Genomic DNA, 12,285 nt, shown 5'->3' with positions numbered 1-12,285 from the left:
TATTATTTTCTAATTTTCTACCAGCTATTGTGCCTCTAAATATTTGCTATCATGCTTCCAATATAAGAATCATTTTACAATTTCTCAAAAAAAGACAAATGAAGCTATTTATCACAACCTCATGTAGCACATCCTGCCAATACATGATGCAAAAAAAAAATTCTCCACACTTTTTTGTGTGTGTGTGTGTGTGTATACATACATACAAACATACACACATATATACATGTACCTTAAAATTCATTAATAACATACAAAATTATACATTTTTATCCAATTAACCATATATCAGTATCTTTTTTTTTTATTACTCCATCAGACTGTTTTTCTTCCTTCTGTTACACTACCTTCCCTCTACATTACCCATCCTTCTACCTTCTAATACAGGATACAAATTCTATGGCAAAAGAGTCATTGACTTGCAAAATACGAGCCAGCTAGCTTTTAACTCATGGATTAATCCATTTTACCCCCTTGTGCCCAAACTAGTTTACACTTGCATCATTAGGGATAAAAGTGAAAGCAAGACTGCATTCTATTCTCAGCCATTAGATCGGTACCAAAAGGGGAAAAAAGGGAAGAATTATCACTCATAGTTTAGGATTGGCTGGTACAACTGTCACTCAGCAGATTTTTAGACAGTCATTCGCTGACAGGAAGCACTGTGCATAAAGAAGGGAGTGAAGCAAATCTTTACCCTTAAAGCTGATCTCAATAAACAAACCAGGAAATAGTGCAGCTGTGCTTTTAAAATATGCACTGCAGGAGATTTCAGCAAGCTGATGATATATCGTGCATTAATGTTGAAAAGATAAACACAATTGGAGAGTGCAGGAAGAGGCCTTGTATTTTAATGTTGGCAGAATGCTTCCTAATGAATAAGAATGTGCTGCTGGCTTCACAGTGCCATATGGCAGCTTTTCTAATTTTAGTTCAATACAGATGCATAATTCTTTCCCTTATTTTACCTTCTCAAAGTCATTCTGCTATTGTATCTTTTTTGGTAGCAATATTTTGGGTTTTTAATCAATAAGGGTGCTTGTTGCCGTGTGCAGGTCCACGAAGGTGTGTTGTAAAATGTAATGAGAAGGTATATTGTTTTTTAAATGAAAGGTAAACATTGTTAGGGAGGGCGCAGCATTCCTGCTGAGACTGGAAATTGGAACGGCAGCTAATAATTTTATAAACTCTTTTGAAAAGCTGAAATCTTGTGAAAATAATAGACATTTTGCTGCCGAGAGAAATGCTAAGACATTATTATTACATGCTTTTTATATTTAAAATCTAAGATTTTAGTGCAGTGACTAATGCAGTGAAAAATAAACTTAATAACGAACAAAGAATATGAATAATGTTTAAATATTTCATTACACTAGACCTGTTTGTTATCTGGTCAGACTCGAATATTGATGAAAATGTTTGGTTTTAGGGTTTTGCAGTTTTGTTTTAGTTGAACAGTATGGTGGATTCTTATTTGGAATTATTTGAAGTTTGGTAAATAAAAACAAATCCAGATACATCATCTGCCATCATGGCAACATTGAATCTTTTAAATGGTTGTATGTTCTGTCATTCCCATTTCGCTTCCATTCGCCACTGTAAAATGTATTTATGAAATAGAATACAAGGATTTTTAAATTCTTACTTTTTCCAGTTTTATAATATTGTTAATTTAATAAAATGGGATTGAATTAAAAACATAGAATGTAAATTAAAAATCAAGTATATATTTAAAAATTGCTTCATTTACTTCATGATTTAATATATGTTAAATTGTGGTGTATATTTCTTCTGAATTCTTTGATATAAATACACCAAATAATAATCTTTCTCTTTTTCTTTCTTTCTCATGTCATTCACTCCCATGAATCTACTCACAAGTAAACAGAATGTCATCATAATTATCTAAACTTAATGGAATATATTATAAAATCGTGTTTCATGTGTGATGTAGCTGTTCTTTCATGAATAATGTTTTATATTTTCTAGCCTTAACTGTTATCCAAACGCTTTATATTTAGTTCAGTAATTATCATCAGTGTGGGATTTCTGGCTTTGCACAGATGTAGGAAGTGTAAATTGTTGATGCAAGCAAAACATTATTAGTAAATCTTGATTTGCCAGTTAGTCTTAAAATGAAGTGTGGATTTCACATTTATTTTTAGCTGCACTATTTTGCTTTTGCTTTTAATAGCAATACTTTGCTTTTATCCAATAATTTGGAAAATAATAAAATCCAATAATATTTGTAGTGAGTTTAAATAAGTTTTTCTAAGAAAAAAGTTTATTGAATATATAAATATTTTAAAAGACAGTACAGTGTTCCCTCGATTTTTGCGGGGGATGCGTTCCGAGACCGCCCGCGAAAGTTGAATTTCCGAGAAGTAGAGATGCGGAAGTAAATACACTATTTTTTGGCTATGAACAGTATCACAAGCCATCCCTTAACATTTTAAACCCCTAAATTGCAATTTACCATTCCGTTAGCAACCTTTTAGATTATTACTCACCATGTTTCTTTGTTAAAGTTTATTTTAAAAAATATTCTATGGAGAGGGGCGGCATACAAATACAATAAATTATTATTATTATTATTATTATTATTATTATTATTATTATTATTTATTAAAGGTGGACGAAAGTTTGGTGATGATATATGACATCATCGGGCAGGAAAAAACGTGGTATGGGGGGGAAACCGCAAAGTATTTTTTAATTAATATTTTTTAAAAACCGTGGTATAGACTTTCCGTGAAGTTCGAACCCGTGAAAATCGAGGGAACACTGTACATCATCTTTTCACTTCTGTTACAAGTTCATAAATAAGTTCTAGTTGAATTAGGTAATCATTTGGCCGGCGCATGCATGCACAAGGCTCAAGTTTCACTCTCATAGGTACAAAAAACGATGACTTTGGACCAGTCCTAGGAGGTGGCTCTGATAAACCACCTCCAAAACTCTTGCCAAGAAAACTGAGGGGATTAATCCATTCAGTCAACAGGAAACAAGGCTGACTTCAAATATATTCTCCATCCTGTATATATGTATATAAATTTTCATTTACTTAAGGAATGTATTACTTGTAATATTTAGGGAATCCCTTTTGTGAAGAAACACTTCAAGCTACTAGATTCTGAACATAACAATAATTTTTTAAAAATCACATAACCCGCATCTAAACTATTTAAATTCAATAAGTAATTACAGATAAAGATCAATTAAAAGGTTATTCATGACAGATCAAAGACAGAACATGTATTCATTAATTTACTGTAATGAATTCCTGGTAATAAATATGTACCACTGAAAAGAGACTACTGTGGGAGAAAAAGCTATTTTCTTCATTCACAGTAACCAGTTTGCTCATGATTATTTGTACTTGACAAACATTAATCTTGCAGGCAAGAGTTGGCTCTGTCTGAATGAATTTTAAAATGGTGATTGATTCCATGTGGGATTATGATACCCATCTTCTATCAAGTATAATATTACATATTACACTGCACTATGCTGTCTTGCACTCAATACATATACTTTAAAGTATGTGTTTTCCCTCTTCTTTTTTTATGTGCAGAGAAAGCAGCAGCAGCCAATGAAGATGAAGTGCAGAAAGCTGATGTGTCATCCACAGGTCAGAGTGTAATTGACAAGGATGCACTTGGACCAATGATGCTTGAGGTAAAGGGATGAAAGTTTTGATACTTAGAATTATTTCCAATGTTCTGTGAGATTCAGTAAAATAACAAATTTGGATTTTGTTTTTGCAAAAGCAGTTTATGATAAAATCTTGTGCTATCCTAAAAACCAGCATATGACACAAGCTTTGCAGCAGAGGCAGAGCAACGACACGAACACAGAGCTGGATTTAAAACTGGGTCATTTTTATTAATTAAATTATCATAAATTTAATTCAATCTAACATGGACCCGCAGAGGTCAACCGGGGCGGAAATGACGTCAGAAAAACTTCCGGAGCAACATATGGGCGTAGCTCCATGCTGATCCAGGTGAAGGGGTCGCGCCCTCACCTGGATCCCAGCCATGCAATGCATGTGGGAGGTCTCGCCGTCCAACCCCTGAAAGGGGATAGAAATGGGCAAGACCCAAAGGCAGGTTCTCCCCAATTGCTCAGATCGATTTAAAGGCAGCATGAGCCCTTGGAGAGAGTCTGCCAATCATCCCCAAAGATGCCCAATGGAGAACACGCAGTTGCTAAACACCACCCAATTTCCGCCCCTAACCTGCCAACTCAATGACCAAAGGTAAGCCAATTAGAACTAATAAGGGAGTGAAGCACCCCCTAACCATCCGTCCCGCACCACAGTGTGGAATAGGTGAAAAAATGGTCGCAGAAAATACCGAGACCACCAAAAATTCCTATTCAGCCCCCTAAGGGCGACCCCAGTAGCACACTGAAAGATAGGTGGGTGTTCGCCTGCTCGTTGTCAGGGGCAAAAAGGAGACCCTGAGCCTGCACAGCCCCTTTTATAGGGCTGGCAGGCTCCGCCCCTGACAACATCATCAGGCCAGGCCAATGACCAGCAGGGCCGGGATCTCGTGAAATCTCGCGAGATCCCGGCCTTCCAAGATGGCGGCTGTGCCGGGAGCTGCGTCTCCCTGGCCCTGCCGCGAATCCGGGCCGGGGAGGTGAGTCACCGGCCGGGCATTTTCTGCAGGTTCATTTTATAAATTGTAGTTTACGGGCTGCATGGATTGTAAAATTCAAAGGCAGTACAATATGCAAACAAATATAATAAACCTTTGAATATATGATGTGCTAATTTATGTTTTTCTCCATGCTATTTTTATGGTTCAACTTCAGAACCCTCTGAAGAGTTAAGAGTTAACATGCGTTGTTTTTCTATAGTTTTTATAGGAGAATATATCTATTTACATAATTCCATAATCTGATTTAAAAGTGTAGCAGTAAATAATACTTGATTGTGTATAAGATACGATCAAAGACACTTAGGGAACCAATATCTTATGTAAAAAAATTCTGCAAGAGAAAAATAAATATAGAGGCAGTGATGTAATAACAGTACTCTGGTCATTTCACTCATAATATAAATAATTATATTTACAAATAAATGTCATTAACAAATATATAATTAACAAATAATGGTATATTTGTTAATATATAAATGGACTATTAATAACATGTAGCTTATTCTTCCTGAGCCAGAACTGAAGTCCATTTAATAATGCTGTTTTCTTTTAAGTTATGTTCCGGGCAGACCTACCTATACAGAAAACAGCAGGCTATTGTTCAAGACATTTTTATTCCAGTTTGCAATTATTGGATTCCAGCTAATTAAGTGGACAAACTTGAGATCCTCTAAATCTAATTCCAATAATTCAAGTATCTAGTTCGCATACATTCAGAAAAAGAAAATAAATACTTCCTATAATTTATTATGTCATTTGTCATGGCCAGTAGTTAGGATGTGCAAGATTTGTAGTGCAGGTACCCCAGCTGTCAGAAGTTCTTTTAACTGGCATAAAGGAAAGGCTTGCTCCTGTGTCACTTCTTGTTCTGTCGGGCTCTCTGGTAGACTCCTCCCAAAAATTCACAGGTACAAATTTCAGACACACACATGTTTGAAAATTCAAAACAATGTTCTTTATAATGAAAATTCACTTAAAACTAAGCCCTCTTTTGGTATAGCAAAGAGCACTTGTCTCCAAACAAACTGGTAATTTGTACAAGTCACTTATCAGTTCTGTGATACTTAGCTTGCAGCTGTGAGGCAATTCACAGTCCTTCTTCTTTCACAAAGTGAAACACACTTCGCTCTGGTTTAGTTTCAAAGTGGGGAAAAATCAGCACACAAAAGGTCAAAGTCAGTAAAGCAGTCATGAAACACAACAATCAGATAATCCTCCACAATGGCCAAACCCATAGGCTGCTATTTATAGCAGCCTCACTAATTACCACAGCCCCCCCCCACAGGTGGCCTCATTTTCTTTGATAATAATCTCTCAGTTGTTGTTGCCTATGCATCGCTCTCCTCATGCGTGGCTGTATCATTAACTCTTGTTCTGAATCCAATTGATCTCCTTCTGAGCTGTCTGCCCCATTCTCCTCCTCCCTGTCACTCATGTCTTCTTGGTCAGAGGAGCCTTCATCAGCAGATTCCACTGGGGGGGCAAAACAGGCCTGCAGCATGTGGATGTCTCCCCCACATCCACAGTCCATGGGGCAGGAGCTGGGCCAGAGCTAACCACAACACCTCTAGACTACAGAATGCACATCTTTAGAACTTTCATTTTGTCCCTTCTCTTTGTTTTTAGAAAACTAACTAGAACATAGCTCTTTCACAAAACGTTTAATTGTTTTAAGTCTTTTCTGTATTTTAACTATTGACCAGCAAAAAGAGCTGATAAAACACATCATATTGATTCCATCTTTCATTGTCCTATAAAAAAAAGCCAGGATTCATATGGAAAATAAATTGCTGATAATTACTGATAAATAGAAGTAATAAAGTTAGAATCACAAAGGTTAGAATCATTTACCATGAGATACTGCTTCCTTGTTCATTTTTATTATATTACATTACAATCCAAGGGGTTTGGTTAGTAGGAAGATAACATAGTTGGTGAGCGTGGTATTTTTGGTTGATCTGGATTGAGCGGATTTAAAGTCTTTATTTTTCTCCCCCTCCCCTGCCCTACAAATATATTAAACTCATGTTTTAAGTTTCTCATAATCGCAATTATGTCCTTTTGAATTTTGGGCATTTAAAAACAAACAAACCCCAAAAGCCATATCCAATAGCAAACCATTCTGATACCTTTTCCAGTTTTGTACCATTGACTGAGGTCCCCATTGCAAACTCTGTTCAGCGTAGTTTAAGTTAAATCTACCTAACAATTTTGTTTGTTTGGTCCAACCCTAAGTAGAAAACTATGCTATTTGCAAAACAGGTATATTTATGACTGCCTGAAGACAAGATTTCTAAACCTAACATACAAGAGCATAGATTTCTGTCATTGACATACTCGCATCCTGGACATAAATTGTTTCAACTCCTACCCTCAAAACGTTGCTATAGAGCACTGCATACCAAGACAACTAGACACAGGAACAATTTTTTTCCTGAATACCATCACTCTGCTAAACAAATAATTCCCTCACCACTATCAAACCATTCACTAAGGATACATTACTCTTACTACTAGTTTTTGTCATCATTCCTATCACTGATCTCCTCCCATTTATGATTCTAAGACTGTAACTTGTTGCTTGTATCCTTATGATTTATATTAATATTGATTGTTTCCTGAATGCTTATTTGAACCCTATGGTAATCATTAAGTGTTGTACCTCATGATTCTTGACAAATGTATGTTTTCTTTTATTTACACTGAGAGCATATGCACCAAAGAGAAATTCCTTGTGTTTCCAATCACACTTGCCCATTAAATAATTCTATTCTATTCTATTCTACTTCAGTGCTACTTTATGCTAAAAGCTGGAGTGGGGGGATTAAAAGAAAGATTTTACATATACCAATTTGAATTTATGGCAAGAGGTTTGTGCCTATATTACTTTAGATTAGTACCAGGATCTTAACATGGTTTTAGTTCTATGAGTCACTAATAAAATTAAAATAATGCATATATGTGTGTATCAACCAAGGAATAAGATTAGTTAGGTACAGTGAGTCTTCTCTTAGATGTGCAGCCTAAGTTATTAAATATGCTTTTAAATTTAGTTTAGTTTTATGTATAAATAGTCAATACATATTATGACAAATAGTTTTAGCATTGAGATATTCATAATTCCATTGATCTCCCAAGATTTCAGGTTACATTTTAATTTTTCCTTTATGCTCCAGAATTTTGCAATTTTCTATTCTACTCACTAGAACTTTGTATCTTTAGTGTGTCTGCTGAAAACTGACATGATAAATTTAAGCCATATATCTCTTCTTCCTATCACAATATAGCACATTAAATTCAGCATTATTTCTAAATTTTAATGTTCAGTCAAGTTTGGATTGTTGTTAAACATAGTAACTTTTTAGTATGAAAATTTTCTTTAATTGTTTAATAAAAAGGGATGAAAGCATTGCCCACTTGTCTTTAATTTTTTTTAAAAACACCAGATAACTTGATAAAATAAAATCTTTTTCTATTTTAAGAAATTTCATCAGATAGTAGTAGTATTACTTTCACCTTGTTTGGATTCTCAGCAGTTTTTTAAAATGTTTCTTATCTTCAGGCCCTGGATGGATTCTTCTTCGTAGTGAATCCAGAAGGTAACGTGGTATTTGTATCAGAGAATGTGACACAGTACTTACGATACAACCAGGAAGAACTGATGAACACACGTGTATATAACATCTTACATGTTGGAGACCATAATGAATTTGTCAGAAACTTGCTGCCAAAATCTACAAGTAAGTGTTCTAGAGATGTATTTTGTAGTGAATATGTCCTTGTTTACTTTTGTACTTGGGTTTTGCCATCAGCTGACCTGCATGTAAAGCAGATAGGTTATTTTTAAATAGAATTATTTTTGCACTGATTCTACCAACAAAAAAGAACTGTACTTTTCCTTCTGTTGATATGATCACCAGTGCTTTTTAAATCATTGAGTTGTTATTGATAGATAACATAATGGTAGATTTTATTTATAATGATCTGACCGAATATATTCTTTCAAATCAATGTGCTCTCATCACTATTGTAACTGACTCCATCAACCTTGCTGATGGTTATCCTCATCTTATCTTTCCTTTCACATTTCCCATCATTAAAGCCTTCTGCAGAGAGATGGGCTTTCATATAATGTGTCCAAAGTAGAATAATTTGAACCTGGTCATTTATGGCTCAAGTGAGAACTCTGGATTGGTTGGTTGGTTGGTTGGTTGGTTGGTTGGTTTTCTTGGCTGTCCACAATATTCTCAGAAGTTTTTTACAACATCAAATTTCAAAGATGTCAATGTTATTCCTGGTCTGCTTATTTGAAGTCCAACTTTTACTTCTGTAGTGTGTTCCAATCATAGCTTGCATGATTGTGATCTTTGTAGATATAGATACTTCATGGTATTTGAATACCTTTTCCAAGACCTTCCTAACCACTTTCTACTTTGCCATTATTTGAGAGAGAGTGGAGTGGAAGAGATTTTTTTAATTCACTGCATGTTGAACTATTGATTTTTCCTAAGGGGCATATTTGTTTATTTTGACACTCAGAGGGCAGAATATGCTAACATTGAAATATTAAAGAATCTTTTAGTAGTGGTAGCTGCTGGAAACATTGCTCATTTCAGGTACCTAGAAATTATAAATTGTATTTGTTTGCCAGCAGGCACTATTCTGTTCTGTTCAAGGAGTTCATTTTTATATCCCAATATTAACCATACAGGAAAAAACAAGTTTTTCCCTGGATGCCTAATATTGTTCGACTTCAGCAGATGAATTTAGCTTTCTGTTGGAAATAATGTTCATCAGCTTGTGCATATTTCTTTCTTATTGTGATGCAAGTATTGATATAAAAACATATGGGCCCCTGGACTATGGAATAAATATTTATGTTGTGGCAAGGATTTAACTTAAGAAGAGAATATGGCATAACAACTTTGAACTAGCCCTGAGTCAGCAGCCATGTCAGCACTGGTACTGACTATAATTTACTATTTCAGACACTGATTGCTAGGAAATTACTTTTAAGGCTTTAAATATTATTGGTCAGAACATCTTGCTAAGAATCTATTTATTCTATATGAACTTTGTTTTATTTAGTGAATGGTGGATCTTGGTCTGGTGAATCTCCTAGGCGCAATAGCCATACTTTTAACTGTCGGATGTTAGTAAAACCTTTAACTGATTCTGAAGAAGAAAGTCATGAAAACCAGGAAGCACATCAGAAATATGAAACTATGCAGTGCTTTGCGGTTTCTCAACCAAAGTCCATCAAGGAAGATGGTGAAGGTACATTTTATCTGTATGAAGGATGGTTTCCTCATCTGTCTTTTTTTTTCTTGGCACTATTTGGTTACTAATACAACTACTAAACACAAATTAAGAACTAATTTTACAGCCTTTCATGAGTCTACAGTGTTTCACATTTACTTACCATAGAGGAAAAGCATAAAGCAAAAATTGAGAGAGCTATCTGAACCATCCATCACTTATAATGATCTAAATTAATCACTATTTACATAAATACAAGACCACAGACAACATTTTATATTTTCCTCTCTAATTATCTTATTAACTAATACAATGTTGGAGTTTAAATTAAACATTTGCTGATACTCAGTATATGTAGATCACTATGCATATTTTTTTATTATATAAAAGCAATGGCAATTATTGCATCTGAATACTCTTGATGTCTTCTCCAAGCTGACACTGTATAATGCACATATCATTATATCATGGAACTTGGTCTAAAATATACATACCTAAAAATGTTGATAGAATTTGTTTAAGTTGCAGTAGGACTTACTTTTTATAAATTACAGCTTACTTTATTAAGTTGTTGGTGTTCGTTAGTTCATTGTCTTTCTTTAAAAATGTCGAAAGCATTCCAGTTTTCAAATTTATAAGCATTCCCATATAAGACGTTTTGAATGAAATACCAGTGAATGATCATGAATAATAGGAAAAGCAGGTCAATCTTCAGCTGTATAATAAGCTCACTAGGTAATTATTATTATTATTACTGGGACATAATTGAGGAAAAATAATAGAGTGTGTCACCTTGAATTCTTAGACTGCAGAATAAAAATCTAACAAAAATAAATTAAGGTACACCATTCAATATAGGTGTGCTATACAGGTGACAAAGATAAACTAAACGTAGTTCTTTAATTTATATAATGGTCTTCTAAAAGGCTGAAGTAAAAATAAATTGTACCAGAATACTTTGATCATTAGCTAGTTGAAAAGTGCAAAAACTGGAATGGATTTAGTCTGCAAGACTCTTCTCGACTTTCTTTGTTTGATTTAGAAACCTATTTGACTTTCACATGGTTGTCAACAAGCAGTATACTTAGCATTAAATATACTGTATGTATTCAGGAGTTCTTTGAGAACTGTTTATTAGTAGTTCCTTAAATTTGGTATTCCTACAAGGAAGTACTGTCATTTTCTATTTAAAATGCAGGTCAATTTTATAACAGAGCCAGAGAAACTAAGGTTATAAGGCATTATGGAGTAACAACTCACAATTTGCAATTTGTAACAAAGGCTATTATGTTACTGATTGCTGAGCATTGAAGGAAAGAATTGTTTAGACAAATGTATATGTAAGCTCTGGGTTTAGTGGAATTAAGCTTGGTTTAACCTGCATGGCAGAGCATGTATAATCAAGATACAAGAAATTTTAAAAGTATTGCTAAGAATTTTTATAAAGTAAGAAATAAAAAGACAAAAAACAAGTTTAAGAAAAGATTTTAACAAAACTAGATTAAATGACTTCTTAAATTCTTTTGAACAGATATTTGCAAACTTAATGTTCCTTCTTTCAGTTAATTTTTTTGCAGATTCTCTTTCATATTTAATCTGCATCTCTCTTGATATTCAGATCCGTTCATCATCAATACATTCTTTCCTTCAACATAAAGTACAGAAGGTTTCCAGTCTTTCAAAAAATTTGTCAGCCAGAGTTTTACTCTTTATTGGAAAAGAGTTGATTTGAGGAATACTGCCATCCTCATATAAGTGAAATTTAGTCAAAAGAATATATGGATTCCTTGGGGAACTAAGGAACATCGCTACAGTAGGGAAACAGTCCTTTCACCATGCCATTGTCATGTTTACTTTCTTGTTGTAATTCTGTATTACAGAATTGTTTAGTAATTCTGTATTACACTATCAGATACTTTTGTTTGATTAGAAAATGTTTGTTCCATTAAAGATCTGCAATCTTGCTTGATTTGTGTGGCACGGAGAGTTCCAATGAAGGAAAGGCCACTTCTGCCTTCCTCAGAGACTTTTAGTACTCGTCAGGATTTACAAGGTACAAAGAACACATTAAAATATTTACTTCCCCCAAAAAATTCACAAGACCTGAACCACCTCTTGCATCAGTGTCTTCACATATATGTCTATGTGTGTGTATAAACAGGCAAAATAACGTCACTGGACACTAGTACCATGAGAGCAGCTATGAAACCTGGTTGGGAAGATGTGGTGAGAAGGTGCATTCAGAGATTCTATGCACAACATGAGGGAGATATGTCTTTTGCTAAGAGGCATCACCAAGAGGGTAAGAATGGCCTCTCTTTTTTTTGCTTGCTATATTGAAATAAGGTTATACATTACC

At 34.5% G+C, this 12,285-nt stretch overlaps 1 protein-coding gene across 8 annotated transcripts in view; it reads left to right on the top strand.

Moving 5' to 3' along the window:
- NCOA2 (nuclear receptor coactivator 2) overlaps nt 1-12,285 on the top strand; it is a 175,700-nt gene that overhangs the window by 117,551 nt on the left and 45,864 nt on the right. For all 8 annotated transcript variants that reach the window (XM_070747910.1, XM_070747916.1, XM_070747914.1 and 5 more), the window contains exons 5-9: nt 3,575-3,678; nt 8,230-8,407; nt 9,756-9,944; nt 11,878-11,979; nt 12,088-12,228. In XM_070747910.1, coding sequence (XP_070604011.1) covers nt 3,575-3,678; nt 8,230-8,407; nt 9,756-9,944; nt 11,878-11,979; nt 12,088-12,228 — 714 coding nt within the window. The remainder of the gene's footprint in view (nt 1-3,574; nt 3,679-8,229; nt 8,408-9,755; nt 9,945-11,877; nt 11,980-12,087; nt 12,229-12,285) is intronic.

Source organism: Erythrolamprus reginae, chromosome 3 (assembly GCF_031021105.1).
Source record: "Erythrolamprus reginae isolate rEryReg1 chromosome 3, rEryReg1.hap1, whole genome shotgun sequence".
Lineage (NCBI taxonomy): Eukaryota > Metazoa > Chordata > Lepidosauria > Squamata > Dipsadidae > Erythrolamprus > Erythrolamprus reginae.
The sequence above is the reverse complement of the archived record's forward strand: the minus strand, read 5'-3'. Positions and strand labels throughout refer to the sequence as shown.